The following is a 19,285-nucleotide window of genomic DNA, read 5'->3' on the forward strand; positions in this document are numbered from 1 at the left end:
ATTTTACCTAAGGTTGCACCGTTGTGGGAGAGTTTATTTTCTTGGAACATAAATACAGTCCAAGTTCTGCCACAGATAGAGGATAAATCACAGTGCTCAACTGTATTCATCTTTGTGTGTTGTCAGTTGGGATATTTGAGATTCAGAGGCATTCTGCTTAATTTGGAATTAAAATTGAGCGAAACCCTACTTCGCTGAAATTACTTTACCTGCAAGATATTTACACGTCGCATTTTAAACTACCTGTTTTGGGAAAGGAGGGGATACTACTTTAAAATAACAGCGCTTCCTGGCATTTTAGTACCTTAAAATCCTACATTTCGTACTGGGAACATTTTTGTTAAAGATGAACAAACTAAATACAATAACAATAACCAAGACGGCAGAAAACCATGAGTTAGCAACTCCAAAATTGCAGCCACTGCGAGTCAATGTAATTGGGTTACATCCTATTATAACAGTGGGGATATTTTATTATCTATTGTAAGAAACAACCAACATCTGTGCTCGCCTTGAACAAGACTTGCAAATGCGAGAACCTCATTCCACTTTTTTTTTAAAAGGTAGGGTTATAACTTTCTTAGTCACCCTCAGAAGATTGTATACGGAAAGGTTTGCAGTGGGCAGTTGCCAAAGAGATGCCATATTCCAAAAGTAAACATTTATTTGGTCCTTTACAGCCACCATATTTGATGTGCCTTCTAAATAGGATGGCAAAGGGAAGACAGAGTACGGAGGTTTTACATTAGGGACAGGATCTGATTATTTCCAAGCAATCCTTTGCAAGGCAAATTTAAGGAAATAATATTTTCCATTGTCCTCCTTTCAATAAAGAATCGAAAGTGCTTTAGTTTCAGTTCCACACCCATAATGAAAAATAACCCTTCAAGGCATCTAAAAGCACGTTGCCGAGTATTGCCAAGGGTATCAAAAGTAAATATTTGTATTGAGCACAGTCTAGAATGCTCTGAGCTTTGTTATGGGTACTATGAGACTTAAGACCCTGCATGTCTGACACAGGAAGAAAGTTTTGGTGTGACTTGAAATGTAGATATATTCTTTCAAGAGGGTCTTTCATTGTCTAACTCTTCCTTCAGTTATAGGTTTCATGATTAATTTTTAAAAAGTCAGTGTTGTAGCTGGTAAATTATTGTCATTTCCTCAGCAGATTTGGCTGCTTTGGTTTTTAGCTTACATAACATTTTTTGAAAACTGTTTCCGTTTCAGGATCAATAAAATAGCCATATTCAAAATTTTATTTGCCACCTTCGTACCGTAAGAATTAAAAGTTTTTTTAAAAGGTTAATATTAAACATTCCTCTTTACAAGAAAACCATTGCGCATATTAATTACCCATGTGAGCGGAACTATAATGCCTTCGAACATAAGTTTAGTGTAGTGCTGAATCCAGAAAAATTGGCTAGCTAGAGGTGGAATGAAGAAATCAAAATATCCAGCTAAAATAAGGTACACTCCAAGGGTGAGATTCACTTTGTTTCAGTTCGCTGGTCTCGGTTATTCTCCCAGTGGTTTTTAAACATCATCTCCCTCTTTTCCTCTCTCTTTTAAGAGCCACGGTGCAGAGATCTTCTGCCTATGCAGATTGTACTGATGGATTGATTTTATTGATTTAATATCTGATTCTGAGAGAGCATTCCTGTCAAATGATGTTTTGATCTGGGTTTTCCCGGTCAAGAGTTGAATTCCGAGTTATCGATTTTTTCTTAAACTTGCGATTTCCCTTTTTCCTGGCAGATATGAATGTAGTTTCCCTTATTACCCCTACACGAATTGGAGATGCCTAACCGTTCACCATATCACTTCTTCATTTAGAAGGAGGAAGCCTTTCCCAGTGCGAATCCCCCTCCCACTTTCGCTTCATTGTTCCGCTGATCAAGATTGTTGGTTATTATTTTTTAAATTCCATATTTGTTTTCCTAGCCAAACCAAAAGGCGAGAGGATTTGAGGCAACAAGATAGTTGGATGTACATGAAGAAATGTTATTCCCCATCCCCCACCCCCCTTAGAGTCTTTATTCTGTATCTTATTCATTTTCTCCTCTTCCTTAGTAGATATATCTATATAGACATTATATATATATAATCATTTCTTGGCACTCAACAGATTTCTCTAATTCATGTCTCAGCAACAAAATAATCACATGGGAAGAGAGAGCTGCTACTGTTGACCTTTCTATTTATTTCTGTCCGCGGCAGGATTAGAGTTTGCTTGAGTTTAGGTAACATGCACTGGAGTGTAATCTACAAGGAACTGGAGTCAACTTGAAAGTGCACATAGCTAGAGTTTATGGATGATCCTGTAGGGCATAGCGTGTATGTATTTTTCTTTCTTTAAAAAAATGAAACTTTCTTTTCTGTAGGTTTGGCCATGACAAAATGGAGAGAAACAGCAGTAAGTAATTCTTTTTCTTTCTTTCTTTCTTTCTTTCTTTCTTTCTTTCTTTCTTTCTTTCTTTCTTTCTTTCTTTCTTTCTTTCTTTCTTTCTTTCTTTCTTTAAAACAAAAACAAAATCAATGTCCTTGTTTTTTAGACTCACAAACCGTGATTGCATATATTTTGTTTTATCTTTCACAAAAGGGATGGCTGACTAGACTTTTATTACAGGAGGTTTTTTCCTGTCAGGAAGGGAGGGGCGGGGGTTGTAAACGAAGGTAGGTGTCCGTTTTGATCTGTCGCTAATCACAGGAAGTGAGGGGGTCTGTGTCCTTAAGGTTGTAAATTCCACAGATCTGCTTTTACTTACATTCTCAAAGGTACCTCCGAAAAGATTTTTTTTAAAATAATCTCGTGCTATGGTCTGGAAATTGTCTATTATGCCCAATAGTGCTCTGCACTGTTATCGTTAAAAACAAAACAAAACAAAAATAGTTGTATCTTTTGCCTGGAGTCCCAGCCTAATCTGAGGGAAGACACAGTGGAAATATTTGTAGCTGATTTTCTGCTAAGGCAATTAATAAGATCTAAAGACCCATTGGTACTGGAGATCAATGCACCAAGTAGCTTCCTAAAAAAGGTCTTCAGACCTCCGTCCCCTTGTTAACTATATTTGACCTAAAAATATTGAACGTATTTTGCTTAAACATAGCCCAAAGAGAGGTCAACTGAGCGTCTCCTATGGGGGAGGACAGCTATTTATTATTATTATTTTATTATAGTTTGTATTGAATATTCCACTAGGTTGATAGGTTTATATAATTAAAGACAAGCTAGAGGTTGATTGTTGTTTTTTCCTCCCCTTTTCCTTCTGTTCCATATTGTGTACTTTTGTGGCTGCGATGCATAATATCCAGTAGGAGAAAATAATACTTTACAAAAATGACTAAGATTTGTGATCTAACTAGGCTTCGCAGTAATAAAAATAGAAACATACACACACACACACACCAGCTTTCCTTGGAACTCTGAGAGCTAAAAGGTTAGATACATGCTCAGGAGGCATATAGGCAGAGTAAGACTTTGTGTATGCTTTCTTTATTGCTATATCTGATTAAATACATTTAAGTGAGAAATTAACAGATTATCAAAGAGATCCCTTTTCGACATCCACATTAAAATGGTCTATGCCTACGTGTGTGTATAATCCGTGCTGAAGGCTAACTTCTTTCCGTACGGTAGCATTCAGTCAATCTCTCTCTCTCCGGCGTGGTGAAAAGTGACTTCTTTCCATAAAATAGCATTCAGTCTCTCTCTCTCTCTCTCTCTCTCTCTCTCTCTCTCTCTGTGTGTGTGTGTGTGTGTGTGTGTGTGTGTATGTGCGTGTGTGTATACACATTGTGCTGGTTTTATAAGACAGTCAGTCAAGGTACGATGTAAATGAATGATCTAATAGACATTCTCCAATTAAAAACCAAAAGCCCCCGTTATTTTTGCTTCCCTGACACTCTGGCTAGGAATAAAACATATGACTGTTAAGGAGAGACGGGAGTACTTTACATCTGTCTCTGCTTTTCTTGGGTACCTGTCTCTGTCGAAATTAATTCCCCATAACACTGTGGAGAACAGAAATATAAAGCTTTTTTTTTAAAAAAGGTCCAGTCTCAAAGTTGCTGGGTCATGTGCAAGCGAAGAAGTGGAGTATGAACAACCTTATATGTTATGTTAGTTTACTACCATGCTGCACTGGCTGATGCACCATCCCTGAACTAATATCTAGTTCCTCTTAACTTTTTCCAAATGGATGCTTAAAATAAGATTTTCGGATCTAGGAGTCTGTTATTATTAATATTAGCTGGCATTCTGTTCTGCCGTCATTTCATCCCACCTTCCACTTTTTCATGGAGCTAGTCCCAGCTGCTAAACTCTGGATGGAATCCAAACAATCTGTTGCCTTCACAGCCCCGTTGCAATCTCATATGGGTGCATTTCTGGTACCCTAGGTGTTCACCTTTCCCTTTCCCTAGGTCCCCAGGTTTTGGTGTGAAAACACTTTAGCCTTTCCAGGAATCGAACAATTATTCAACGCATCCGAGGCCCAATTGAACGAGCTTAGCCATCTTTTTGCAATAAGGCAGCCGATTTCTTATCAGGTTTGAATTGATGCTAGAGGCCTGGTTCTGTATATCATTCTTGAGATTTCTCTTGTCCAACTACCCGGCTCCTTTTGCTTCTGTAGGCTTGACTAATGACTGCTGCAAACGACAATGCCTGCAGAATTCTAATGGCCAGGATGAGTCGGGCAACATTTGCACATCTAAATTTATTTTAAAATATTTTACAGCAGACCAAGGTAAGTTAAGTTCTGCCTGCTGCTCTGGAGGTGCAGCTACAACCCTCGGAATTACTGAAACTAATAAAGGTTTTATTAAAAGGTTTTGATGGATTCACCTTTGGGATTAACTAAGATAATAGTTTATTACATAGTGAAAGATTAAACTGAAAGTACCCTAGTGAAAAAAATAAACATTATAGATAACAGAAAACTCCTCTTCAATCATTATAGTCCATTGTTGCCATTCTCCACCGCCCAATGAAAGTTTTTTTAAAAAAATTCAGATACCTCATTTGGTAGCTGAAGGCAATTAGAAGGTTTCTCCAGAACTCCATGTATCTTATTCGCTCATTAGAACACACATGGTTCCGGGTTTATACTCTGTATATTTGTATAAAGTGCGGTTGATCGACAGAAAATCGAGATAGATAGGAATATCCAAAGATAGGAATCTTATGCAGAAGAATAAAGTAATCACACTGGATAATTTTTCTTCATCAGTCCTAAATAACTAATTCCAGTGCTTTACTGAACAGTGTTCATCACCTAAAACAACACAGATACACACAGACTTGCGTGTCTGTCCCTGTGTGTATATATGGAGGGTAGGGTGAGGGGAGTGTGCATATATTTGTTAGTTGTGTGTGTGTAAACATACACTCACATACAGAGATATGAATAGATACACAAATACTTTAAAACAGTTTTAGATGTGCAATATATAATATTTACACTTCAAATCATAATATATCTAATACATGATTATAGTATGCATATATATGTACAGTACACTGTATTTGCTTTATATATATGTATATAACAAAACCAGTGTATATATAATACGTGTCTGTGTGTAAATCCTGTACATTTTGAATATAAAAGCTGTATTCATTAAACTGACTAGGAGAATTGATATCTGTAAGGTTTTAATAACAGCTATTGATTCAAGCACTCACCAGTCTCTAACCTATATTGAGGAAATCTTTGTACATCTAATCCAATTAGACACTCTGTCACACATATGTATGGTAAGAGCAGTTTGACCATCTGAAACCCAAGGAGGAAAGGGTGCTCTTTTGCTGCCCTTTGCTTAAAAAGTGTCCAGTGATTACTTCCCGTCCCCAGAGAAAGCCACCACAGAATTGATTTTAAATTGCAAAGGGTGTCAGTACCGACCAGAAGTGCCTGCAACCTGTGCTTCTTATTTCCCCATAGGCACAGATTCAGAATGAGAATAACCCATTGGAGTTTTCTCTTTGCCATTTACACGCCAAATGTTCTATGGCGAATGTCACACGAAGTGTAGCCCCTGTTCCGCTGGATTATTTACTCTTGCGCCAGCTAGGAAGGGAATCCAGCGGAAAGAGAAGGCATTTAGCAGGACTATATGAGGCAGGGAGGTTGTCTCTGCAATACTGAAAATGAACGCACAGTAGGGTTTATCAGAGTTACCCTAAAGTTAGTTGCGGGCCAGGACAACCTAGCTAACTCTTATATTGACCCTTCAACCTCAAGGGAGGTTGGTATGACTTTCTATTCCCCTGCACAATTTAAAATAACTAATATTATCATTCTAACCCACTCTACTGTCTCAGTGGCTAAGCCCAGATCCATTTTCTCTGGGCATCGGCTTTCAAAGTCCTTGTCAGCAGCTAGGTGCTATCACAGACAGAATCAAGCCAAAGAAGTGCATTCTGCGTAATTATTAATATTATGACTCTGGGGGACGATTTCAAGGCTGAATGGGTTAAGCTAGTAAGTGCCACTCAAGAAGAAGCTTTCTAGGATAATACAGAACAAGAGCTGTCTAAAGTTTGTATATATTTCCATACCACACAATAACATCCACCTAACTTCCACTGAACGGTTCTCTCTGCAACTCCCCCCCACCCCCTCCAATCCCCGTAGAAGACCAATGTTTTCTTTACAACTTAACCTATGGTTCAGCAGCATGAGATGAGTCATTACAGGTATTGTTTGTATAGAAAAAGTCAAGGAGAAACCCTATAGCCTGTATATATGTCACTTAAAAGGATCCTCCATCAAAGTTTTTTCTCAGTGCTGAAAAGGATAGAGCCGTCAGACTCAGAAAAGATTGTATTCAGAAGGTATTGATTATAACTAAAATACATATTTTCAGCCTTTTAAATAGGTTTGAAGAGGCTAAAGAAGAAGAAGGAAGCGATCAGTTGTAGTTATATGGACCATTACAGACAAGCAAATATGGTATAAGAAATAAATTAAACTCTACCGATCGCAGGTTTATTAGTTAATTTGGATTTATTTTAAAAGTTATTCTTTAAGGACCGTCTCTAACAGGTTTGGTTTGCTAGTTCTCAAAGCTGCAACACATATATTTTCTTTTCGAGCTAAATGAAATCACACGAAAAGTTATAAAGAATTGAGACGTAACTCGCTTACCCATACTGGCTACTTTGATCTATTACAAATAATAATCCTCTTTTAAACAAAGAAACAAACAAACAAAGAAACAAACAAAAAAGTAAAAGCATGTTTCCTACCAAGCAGGAAGTTATTTTTAAGCTCCCGTGTAGGTCAAATCTTGAAGAGTTCATGAACCGAGGCTCCAATATAATAATTATTATTAATAATAATTAATAATAACAACAATAATAAAATATATTTGTAATACAGATTCAAATCTCCTCTCAGCTAAAAGGGGGTCTTCGTCAAAACCAGGGGGGTTTGGGGGGAGGTGATAGAAAGAAAACCAACAATTTCTCCAGCATAAAAATGAAACATCAAATTAGTTTGCCTCTGGGCTTCATTTTTCCCCTTCTACATTATAACTAGTTATTGAACTAGCTAGAAGATCTAAAGGCCATTTGTGAGGAGACAAATTTCAATGGAGTTCCCCCATCAATAACTCCTTGGCAGTGACCTATTGGATCAAGTCAAACAGTTGAGGTGAAATTCAGGTCACGCTGTCTAACCAATATTAAAATGCGCCCACTTTTTAAAAAGCCACTTTCAACGAGATTTGAAGAAAATTGAATTCCTGGGTGGGGTAGGAAGGGGGGGGGGATAGAGAAAGAGAGAGAGATTGAGAAAACGGTTTGTATATTTTTTTTACAAACAAACAACAGGAATTCATCTTTAACATTTTAGAAAGAAGGGGTAAATATTTACATTATTACAGATTCGGAGACTAAAGAGACTAAAAAGGAAAATGTGAAGGCGAATACTTCTCCTGACATGCTCTGGTTATTAAAATCATTTTAGGCCGATTCATTACTTTTACTGACAACAGATTTAAGAAAAAATCAATTAAACATTTGCATATTTCTTTGCATAAATTAGACCTGTCTATTTGTATTATGAAGGAACAAAAAGAAAAGGTCTTTTTTGCACTTACTGCTTTCAAGTTGTTAGAAAAATTAAAATTTAATTAATTACATGTCATTGCATAATGTCACAGAGAAACCAACTGTTTTTTTCTGCAAGAAACTGTCTCCCCCCCCCGCCCCCCAGCATACACACTAATGTAACTTATTGTATAATAATCACCTTAAAATAAACCCTTAAATGCTTTGAAATAAAACTCTACTCAAACATTTATTTCCTGCCTATGAATCTCAAGAAGAGATAGTTCATAGTGTGAGGTTTGTTGTTTTATTATTATTATTAAACATTGAATAACAAAACCCCAGTAGATAGGTACTTCATTTTTCTAGGATGCACAGATTGCTAATGGCTTGAGGTACAGGTTACCAAACGGTCAGTATGGTAATAGCTAAGACAATGAATCCGCAGGGACAATAGTCACTTATTTTTCTTCAGTACTGTCAGAAAGGCGCTTTGTACTCAAAAATGTTCTTGAAATGGTAACCAGATCTATATTTTGCAACCTGATCCCTGGGTAGAGAAGGAAATAAAGACCAGAAATTATTTTTTCGAGGTGCTATATTTCTCTTGGCTTTGTCAGTCCAAAACTGTTTGTCGACATTGTTGGGTTGGCTGGGGAAATTGAGGCGAAAGAGAGAGGAGTGGGAGGGAAGGTTTATAGACAAAAGAGCCAGATTCTTGCACAACTATTCTTCACAGATCAGTGCAGACTTATTTTATGGAGAGAAAAATTCTGCCAAACACTTAAAGCAAAAGACACATCTAAAAACTCCACTAAAAACTAAAAAAAGAGAAAAAATCAGACAAGTGAGGGGGGAAATATATTTGTGCACTGCTTAGAGATAATGTGCAAGAAACTAAAATAGAAAGGGGGAGGGATGAATTTAGATTGACAAGGCAGCAGGGCCAGGCGCTTTTTTTAAAAAAAAAAAAATATTTGCAATTAAGTCCCAAAGCTATAAGAATAACAAATCATTGAAATAAAATTGCAGTTCTCCCTTGGCCATCTGGAACACTGAGCCAAAGACTTTTTTAAGCCTTCGAACTGTAGGTCTGTAACTCATTGGTAGAAATTAGTTTAGGTGACCTTCACTCCTTGGATTTTTGAACTCTTTAGTTGTTTATGATAACCACCAAGTATGTTCTTAGATAACTACCTGTGGATATTTTTTTTAATCCCTCTCATCTGTGGCTTACCGAGATTCATCCTTTAAAAAGACATGCCTAGGTAAAATTAGTTTATTAACTCTACATCTTTATTCAATATCCCCGCAGCCTTGGAATAAAGTTTTTGCATCCGTATGAACAATAAATGTCAAAATCCTGTATGAGTCCAAGGTGTTCGGACAGCATGAGATATAGCTAGTGAAAAGGAATGTATTAGATAGATTTGAATCAATGTTTTGAATACCAGAATACATTTCCATTAATGTCTTTTGCAAACTCTAGATTCTTCCCCCACCCTCCTTGCAACTTTTCTTTAGAGAGATAGGATTCTACTTGCTTATCTCAAGAGATGGAACATATCTAATTTTAATAAAGTAGGGATCATCTTTGTCAAGCCACTGGATAAGCAATTAGGCCATGGGAAAAATATGCCAATAAAACCAATAAATGCTAGATAATAATGAAAATAGCAAATGAGTTTCCACATGCAACAGTGCCAAAATATATATGGGACTGAGTCTTTGTGTGAGGTAGGACCCGCAATCACAAATATGCAAAGCAAACCATATTTGTAAACATCTTAAGCAACATTCTAAGTGAGTGGCCTTTGCATGCTCTCCAACTTTCCTCCAGCCAGAGAGCACTATTCTGAAGTGCAATCCTTTCCCTCCCCACCCTCAAGCCTCAACACCACAAGTGCCAAATTATACAGTCGTCTATATGTACCCTGTAGAATCGAATTTGTGTGAATATTTGAGAGTCACAGATTCGTCTCTAGGGGAGTATATGGACGATGCCAGAGCCTTGTAAAGTTCTGCTTTCCTTTGATTCCCTTAATTGCAGCTGTTCTAATTAAATCCTCAAATACTGGTTATGTCATTTTAAAAGGTAGTTATTCAAGTGCAAAACAGCCATAGCTTCTGCCAGGACAGCGTGGGGGTGGCTTGTTAAAGGTAGACTGAATAATAATGATGATTGGGGATGAGGATCATAATAATAATAAAATCACATTATTACTTTTCATATAAAGAAGAAATAGCAGAAGTCTGAGCCAACAGCACAAAAAGCCCCAACCATTTCATGTGACTGATTTATGGCGTTTTACAACCCCATAAAAGCTGTAACAACGAGCCAAAAGCCTCCGACACCGCTGGCACGTTTAGTCTAATAAATAAAACATAAACAGTTAACTTTATGTGTCACTTTTATTGTTATCAAGTAAAATATGGCAATGCCCTGCAAGCTATGATTTTCAACTATAATTGTTATCAAGCAGTACAAGGGATTAATCCGACTCCCTCTGCCCCTCTGTTTAGTGCAAGCTATAGATAAAGCCCTTAATTGCAATAACTGCTCTCTCCAAAATATTTACATCGATTTCCAGTTTCTGTACTTGCACAGGGGGTCTATTTGTCCTGACATCTGGGAAAGGGAGCCATTTTTATATATGTTATCTCAACCTTTCCTCCCTCCCTCTATTAAAGCAGCTAGTTAAATGGGTCTTTTCAATGGACGTTACAAGGGAAACTAATTCTCTGGCTGGATGTGGAGCTATGAACCACATTTCTATCTATCTATCTATCTATCTATCTATCTATCTATCTATCTATCTATCTATCTATCTCACATACATGTATGTTTAATTAAATGTATGTATGTAATATATGTATATTATATGGAGCTTTGGCAGACTGGAAAGGGCAGAATTTTAAATGAGGAAAACAAAGCATAATCAGCCTGTAAAAGCCAGTAGGAATAAAAACACACAAGTAGTTTTACAAGTAAAGAATTGTTGTCACTCCAAAAGCATTCCAGCTTTCTGAGTGGGTGGAAAGACTGTGTAGCTATGATCTTTAATACACAAATAGATCCTGTCAGTTTCCAAGGAAATGAGATATCTCTTAAGCAAAGGTTGGGAGCATTTAGAAAACTCTAAATTATGGAGCCATGGTTTGCATATTCCCTTTTACCTCTCAGGTAACTTGTTTCCTTCCCTTCCCTCCCCATCCCCCACTTAATGATGTGTGTTTAACAATATTTCATTTTGGGTGGGGGAAACAAATTTACCAGCAAGGGCACTTAAACTGCCCTGTGTTACTTAGGAGTGGAAAGGGGGGCAGTTTTGTAACCTAGCAGTTCTTTAAAGTGAAAAATTCAACATAATCTGAGCGTGTCTTATTCTGTGCAGGGTAAAGTGATAGTTAATCTTCATAATTATGGCTTGTTCTGTTGTTGATCTGCAAGATCTGGGGGGGGGGGGGAGTTCTACCACGGAGAGATTTCTAAAATCCAGTCTATGGCAGGGTGTGGGGTATTATGAGGAATATTTCCCACATGTCCCCCACCCCCTTTACAAAAACCGGTAGGATTTTATTCTTTTATTTTCCCTTACACATTTGTCTTTTTCGGCGGCGGGAGTGGGGGGGGGGGGAGAGAAAAGGGGGTCGGTTGATCCTTCTCACCATCCTGACCCCGTTGCTCCTAGTTTTGAGATCACACAAACAACAACAAACAACAACAACAATGCACAGAGACACGCACATACACACACACGAATTGGATACATTTTGAAAAAGCTTTTGGTTCCTTATCCGGGGACTAGGCTGGCTGGTGTGATTGGACAAGGGAGTCACATGGTGAAAGTAACTTTACGGGGTCGCCAGCTTGTAGGAGGGCTTTATGGAGCAGAAAAACGACAAAGCGAGAAAAATTATTTTCCACTCCAGAAATTAATGATCATGAGCTCCTATTTGATGGACTCTAACTACATCGATCCGAAATTTCCTCCATGCGAGGAATATTCGCAAAATAATTACATCCCAGACCACAGTCCGGAATATTACAGCCGGACAAGGGAGTCCAGCTTCCAGCATCATCACCAAGAACTGTACCCACCACCGAGACCCAACTACCCAGGGCGCCAATACAGCTGTGCCAATATTCAAGCTCCCGGCAACCCAGCCGCGCACCAAAGGGGACATGGGCAAACTCAAGGAGGCCACCACCTCTCAGAGAAACCGCAGCAGCTCTGTGAGCAGACTGCTCTTTCCAGTTCCTCCACCTCTCCTTCCCCAGCCCCTGCAGCCTGCAACCAGCCAAACCCTGAGCATCCTAACAGCACAGCTTCTAAGCAACCTATAGTCTATCCATGGATGAAAAAAATCCACGTCAGTACTGGTAGGCAACTTTTTATTCTCTCCCTCTGCTCTGGTCCTTCCTTCCTATTTTCACACCCTGCTCTCGCTCGCTCGCTGTCTCGTTTTTTTTTTTTTTCCCTCCCTATTTCCTTCCCTTCCATGAGCGTCTTTGGGTTAGCACAATTGAGTTGGATTTACGACTCGGAATGGGTAATTACACCCACCATAAATTTTATAGCCAAGCTAGTCTGGGCAGCCTTAGCCATGTGGTTCATTCTGTTATGTATGTGTGAAACTCCTAAAGCTTTGTAAGGGGTACATAAATAATTCAGTCTTTTGAGCCAGGGAAACCCCTTCTTATTAGAATAGAAAGTCTTGGGCTGCCAGAAGTTCTTTATAACCCATTTAGCTGATTACTTTTTCCTGAGCCACTCTAGATTTCCTGTCTCTCTCTCTCTCTCCCCCTCTCTCTCTGTTGTCTGCTTCTCTCTCTCTCTCTCTATTCATGCTAATCTTTGCTTTTCCAGTGAATCCCAATTACAATGGAGGCGAGCCCAAACGTTCCAGGACTGCCTATACAAGACAGCAGGTCCTGGAGTTGGAAAAGGAGTTTCACTATAACAGGTACCTGACAAGGCGAAGGCGCATCGAAATAGCTCACTCCTTGTGTCTCTCGGAAAGGCAGATCAAAATCTGGTTTCAGAACAGGCGGATGAAATGGAAAAAAGACCACAGGCTGCCCAACACCAAAGTCAGGTCCTCGGCTCCATCGAATTCATCGGCGGGCACCCTTGCTGCTGGTAACGCTGCCCCCAGCGAGGAACTATCACCGGGCACAGCTCAGGAGCAGCGAGCAGAGGATATCACAAGGTTATAAACAATATCACACGCGCACACACACACAAAATTGACTCTGATTATTTATAGAATCTAATATATATATATATATATTTTGGTTCTTTTCTTGTAGTTTTCCTGTGCGTATAAAAAACAATGAGGTCTTCTGTAAGACCACAGGCTTTAGATGCATGTAACATAGCATGGAGCCAGGTGACCGAGAACCTGCAGGTTTTTTTACGCCATTTCAGGGTTTTATTTATTTTTTAAGGGGTAAGGGAAGGGGAGGGGGGAAGAGGTCAATGTTCCGTTAGATGAATTTAATGAACAAATAAGAATAATCACAAAGAAAAAGAATGTAGGTATTTTGCCCTCTGCGTTACAAATGCACAATGATCTACCGAGGATAAAATGGAGCATTGAAATTCTTTGGTATAAATGTGAAGAAAAAGCTAAAAAAAAATCATCATGATTCAAAAGGAAAAAAAATCACACAAACCAGGCTGAGTGAGTAATTGGTTTAAATTTTGAGAAGCGAGGGGGAAAAAAGAAAAGGGAAGGATAGTGACATATTTAAAAAAAGAGCAAGGTTTAAACAAAGTCAGTAGCTAGTTTTTTTGTCGTGGTTATTTGTGTTTTTGGACTGATTTTACATGATCATTGTAAACTTGCAATAAAGAGTTTTAGTGTGTATGTGAAAGTCCCAGTGTTCAATAAACCAGTGAGTGTGAATTAGTTTTACTTTAATGTCTGGTGGCTTATTTCACTCTCCACATTCCCCTAGCCCTAAATATATATATATAATAATCCTGGGATTGTGGCATTAATTCCATGTGCAGGAGTGACTGCTTAAATTAAGTCTAAGCAAACATAAAAATAGCTCTGTTTTCTAGATTTTATGACATCACAACTTGGTCAATGTGTTTCAATCTCAGATTCTCCCAGTCAAACATATATATACTTGGGGGGTGGGGGGAGGAGGGAGGGAAGGAATCTTGTTTTGAGAAAGGAACAGTGATGTGTGTTTGGGTTAGAATATCATTCATCTGTCTCTGTTTTTCCCCTATCTAATATAAGGGTTTTCTGATTTTTTCTCTTTCTCTACACTTCTGTTGTTTTGTTGTTGTTGAAAGATTATGTGAACTAGTTCATTCATAAAACCAATAGGTTTCATCTAATCTTCTTCCAAAGACAGTAAAAGGTTTGGCAAAAAGGCATTCTTGCTCTTGGACTTTGAATAAATGATCCAAACGGAGAGTGACATGGATAGTTTAGCAAGAAATTTGTCCCCACAATTGAAGGTTTGTTTACTTTCCCGGAAGGATGAGATAACTGTAAGAAAGAGTTGTGTACAAATGGGGAAGTTATACATAGCTGTTTTCTAGGCCCCAATCTTTTGCAACTTTGCAGCATGCTCCTTTTCAGAACTACTGTCCCAGTCTGAAATAACATAGGGGTGCCAGATTTTCAGGTAGGCCTGTTTAAAGACATTTATTCTTCAAGAATTTAACACTATCCCCATGTCTTGCATTAGGATAGTTGGCCAGGTGATTAGATCTCCTTAACCCTCCCCAGAAGAGAGATTATCAAATCTGAATGAAGGGGATTAGGACAGGGGATCTTTCTATTACCTTTATTTTTATTTTTATTTCATTTGTTTTTAAATGTTGTTTTTTATTGGCTCTCAAAAACATGTATAGCCTTCCCTTAAAAAAATAATGGTCTCAGAACCTATTGTGATAGCTGGTGAGATTGATCCTGAAAGGGGAATATAGATTATGATTACTATTTATAATAGATCGTGTACATGTAAAGCTCATCAGTTCTTTACACTCCTACTGAGGGACATTAATATCAGAGTGAGAATGGAGAAAAATGTTGCCATTGTAAATAGACATCAAGTCTATAGTTCTCTTTAAACATTTCCACCTCCATGCAGAGGTATGTGTTATGAGTTGGTTGCAATTTTTTCTCTCCCTCTGATTCCTTGCCTGTAACAGACAATCTCACACACTTTACCAGTAAAAACAAACAGAAAAACATGGTATTTAAATTCTTTTTATATACCATAAAGTGAATTAGCTAGCTAATCTGTGACAAAGCATCCTCCAAAGGGAAAAAAGAGGTTTACTTTACTTGAGGTTAGAGACACTGTCTTCAGACACATCCACCATGCATATACATTGTAAAGAAAACAAAGGCTAAAAGTCCTAACCTTGTGATAATGGTGCTGCTACAAAGTTGAACTGGCAGTTCATAGCCAAGCAATTTGTGTGTGTGTGTGTTCATCAGTGGAAACCTACATGTGCTAGTTCCGCAGACTAAACTGAGGCTGGTGGGGGTGGGCTGGATGGAAATATTTCTGTTTAAAGTTTGATCCACTTTCTCCCCCTCCCCTCCCCTTTTTGCAAAGTGCATCATAACTGGATGAATTACAAGGGGGTATTCTGAGAGGGGACTGGCTCTGAATGGGATGAGACTTTTTTGTTGCGTATGTGTTCTCTCTCTGAGTGTCAGATGAGGAAGCTAAGGAAACATTAATCACATTTTCAGCTCTATAGTCTGCATATTCAGTAATAATAATAAAAAAGAATCACATTTAGGTATATGCCTTTGCGTTCTTGTACCTACTTTTCTGCCCCGGTTCTTTGAGACTAACTTTACTTTTTCACCTCTTCTCTGCGTTCTGCTGAGTATTATTTAGCATCTTACTTAGCCTTTAGACTTGGCCATGACACAATTCCTGGCGTGGAGGGAGATTATGAATGCATTATATAGCCAGGCAGCAGGGGGAAGAGAAAAAAAAATTAATGTTCCTAGCTACAAGCAGCCTGCACCATAGTCTCTTGACGCCTCCATGTTGAGCGCCTGAAAGATACTTTATTGAAGTTCGGGTAAATGGCAAAAATGGGTTCACTGAAAGGACAACTTTTCTATCCCATCAGCTTTATTCTAGCCAGGCAGGCTGACCTCTAAGCCCCCCTGACCCGGGTAGGTCTCACAACGTGTACCTTCTGTGTCTCTCTACATAGATTTAGCGGCACCACTACTGTTTAGCGTCTTTGTAGATTTTACCATAGTAATGGGGGAGAGATGGGGCAGATTCAATGCGTGTTATCGCATTGTGTTGTCACCAAAATAATCCAAGAGAAAGGAAGAAGGGTGAAGTTACGGCCAAATCTCTCTTCTCACTTCCCGCCTTCCCATGGCTTATTTCCCAACTGGCTACTACCCTATGACCAGATCAAAGTCCCCAACGCCAAGTAAGTAGCTTTGCACTTTAAAAAAACACGGGGGAACTTTGCAAAGCGAGGATTAAAATCAGGAGGTAAATGCAATCGAGCGAGAAGGGAAACAATTTCTGTGTTAGAGGGGAAACAATAATTTAGTCTGTTTAGGAGTGCAAAATGGTCCAGATATATCATGGCACATATGGATCTGGTACAAGGGGCTGCATTACCCCACTCCCCATCATCCCGTGTTCGAAGATTAGATGCTCCTTCATTTCAGTGCGCTATGTTCCAGGTTTACCTCGGCACATATAGATTTGTGGGGGTATGTTCCCCCTCCAATTGTGTATTTCATTGTTCGTGATTGGATATTCTCTCTACTTATATTACTGGACTATAAAAGTAACATCATCAACAAAAAATGTTTCCCGAGGATCAAATTAACATCTCAGGTCAGTTTATTTTAACTCGTTTTCTTCCAGTCCAATTTGCTTGAAAATGACCCGCTTAATTTTTTTTTGTTTCCCCTCACAGCTAGATTTTTGAGGACTAAAATTCTAATATGAGTGAGAAGCAGTTTATAAGGCTTTAACGAGCTATAAAAAAGACATTATAAAGCCCTTGTATACAGACCCTTGAAGGGACCTCTGTTAAATGTAGTTCAAGAAGCTGTGAAGCTTAGTTTCCTGTATTGCCTGTTAAAAACCAACAGCTCCAGAGATGTTTGGGGAGATAACTTCCCACAAACAAGGGCCTTTAGGCGTTAAACTAAGTGCCTTCAGTTTTATGAAAACTTTTCCAGTATATAGATACACATTTCCCCCCTTTTGCCCAAGGGCTAATCCACAGAAGTGGCATAGTTTAGCTTCCAAGCTCTTCAGTTAACATAATATCCCAGGTCTTTACAGCCACTTGTGTCCTTTATCCCTCACATAGTTCGTCTGCACTGTTAATTGTAATTAAAAGACAAACATTCAGCCAGGGTTAAGTGAATGAGTTACGGGTTTGCAACCATAACTGACAGCACCTCGAACGTGTAACTTACATTTATTGTGGTCTCGTATATCATTATCCAGAGATATAGTTTTATGTGCTTCCTAATCTGTCCTTATGATTTATTTTGATGGGCAAGGTACCAAACCAAACATTTTGGGACTTTAGTGAAAGACTAGTATTTCCTTACAAACAGCCAGCAGCCGTTATGGTAATGATATTAACAGTTTCTGGCAAAAGCCACCCTTTTCTGTTTGTTTGTTTCATTGGCTATAGATTGTCTTCCTACGTGGAAAAGTATTTTCCCAACTCAGCAATAGATAGTTTTGAGTTGAGAGACAGAGAGAGAGAGAGAGAGAGAGAGAGGTTGGTTTATTTCTATGTAGGGAGTTCAATATTGCTTTGTAAATTATTCACTTTTCTTAAATTAATTTTTTCCCATTCCTAAATTAAAGTTTCCATTGTTACCTAATCCACCATATGTATTAGATAGATAGATAGATAGATAGATAGATAGATAGATACTTTGCTTTAAAAAAAGAAAGTTTTTTTTAAAAACAATCTTTGTATTAAAATCTTTAGCTGTTTCTTGGAGTTCATTTTTTCAGGGATATTTTGATCATTTTATTTTCTTCACTTTTTATCTGTACTACAGCTCTCCCAGCTTCTTCTTTCCTCCTCTAAAGGAGTTATTTGCTGTTCTGGTGTTAAACTTTATACAATGTTCAGTAATATTTTGTCCTTTGTGTAACTCTTTCTGAGGAGCAAACAAGCAACCTAGAAATAATTGAGGGGTAGCCAAGAAAAATAACTCTAAATATATATATACATCATGCAATGTATAAGTAATATACATATGTTACTGAGAATGGAAAGAGATCCGTGTTATTAAAATTACTATTTCAAACTTTAGGGCTTTTTCATAAAGTTTAATTCTGATGTGCTCACTGTGACGGCTGTCACTCAATCAATTCTGTTTGTGTCTGTTTAGTCACTCATAAATATCTGTGTTATTACTTTTTCAGCTAAACAGTTTCATTTCTCTGGGGCTCAGATGTTAACTCCCTTCCACCACCACCCCCATCCCCCTCTGAACGGTTATTTATGCCTCATACTTATTGCTTCTCAGGAAAAGTGAAATTATTAAGGACAATATACCTCTGAAAAAAAATATCCTTTACCCCGAAGACAGCCAGCTTCTTTAGGAAATAGAGCAGAATATAAGTAAGGCTGAGTCTCACACGACCATTGCAACACAAACAAAAGGGTATGCTCCAGCATGGGATAGAAGAATTAATTTATTACAAGGTATCAACAATATTTTAAGGTAAATTTTTCCCGATACTTCTTTTTTTAAAGGAAGTATGTTGTTTTAATCATCTTCTTCCCCCCACACAAGCTCACTCCTCCATAGAGTGCTCTCCTCTGCTTATTACTTGTTAACTTCACCGAATCACATCTTAATACATTTATTTTCAATTCATTAAATTATTATTAAGCAGACACTTTAACAGGCTTAAAGTGCTTTGCAGCTTTTGAGTGCAAGTTTCCCTTGAGTAATAGCCTGGGAAATTAAAAGTACACACAGAGAATTAAAAGTACATGCATATACACACAACCACACACACACACATATGGAGAATTAAAAGTATATGCACACACACACACAAATACATACAAAAAGACTTCCACCGGCATATATATGGATAATTAAAAGTAGATGCTTACACACATACACACACACACACGTGTTTATGCTCATGTGCACATTTTATATATACATTCATATGTACAAAACCTCACACGTATAGAGATAGAATTAAAA

General features: G+C 38.1%; 1 protein-coding gene and 1 long non-coding RNA gene across 2 annotated transcripts in view; both read left to right on the top strand.

Moving 5' to 3' along the window:
- Window positions 1–19,285, top strand: part of LOC125627614 (uncharacterized) — a 69,087-nt gene that overhangs the window by 26,775 nt on the left and 23,027 nt on the right. Inside the window, exon 2 of the long non-coding RNA XR_007354063.2 lies at window positions 2,382–2,413. This is a non-coding gene — a long non-coding RNA (uncharacterized LOC125627614). The remainder of the gene's footprint in view (window positions 1–2,381; window positions 2,414–19,285) is intronic.
- HOXC4 (homeobox C4) lies at window positions 11,803–13,978 on the top strand. Its single transcript, XM_048831900.2, has 2 exons — window positions 11,803–12,440; window positions 12,928–13,978. Exons 1-2 carry the CDS (start codon window positions 11,897–11,899, stop codon window positions 13,275–13,277), a joined length of 894 nt encoding a protein of 297 aa, XP_048687857.2. The 5' UTR covers window positions 11,803–11,896; the 3' UTR covers window positions 13,278–13,978.

Source organism: Caretta caretta, chromosome 20, assembly GCF_965140235.1.
Source record: "Caretta caretta isolate rCarCar2 chromosome 20, rCarCar1.hap1, whole genome shotgun sequence".
NCBI lineage: Eukaryota > Metazoa > Chordata > Testudines > Cheloniidae > Caretta > Caretta caretta.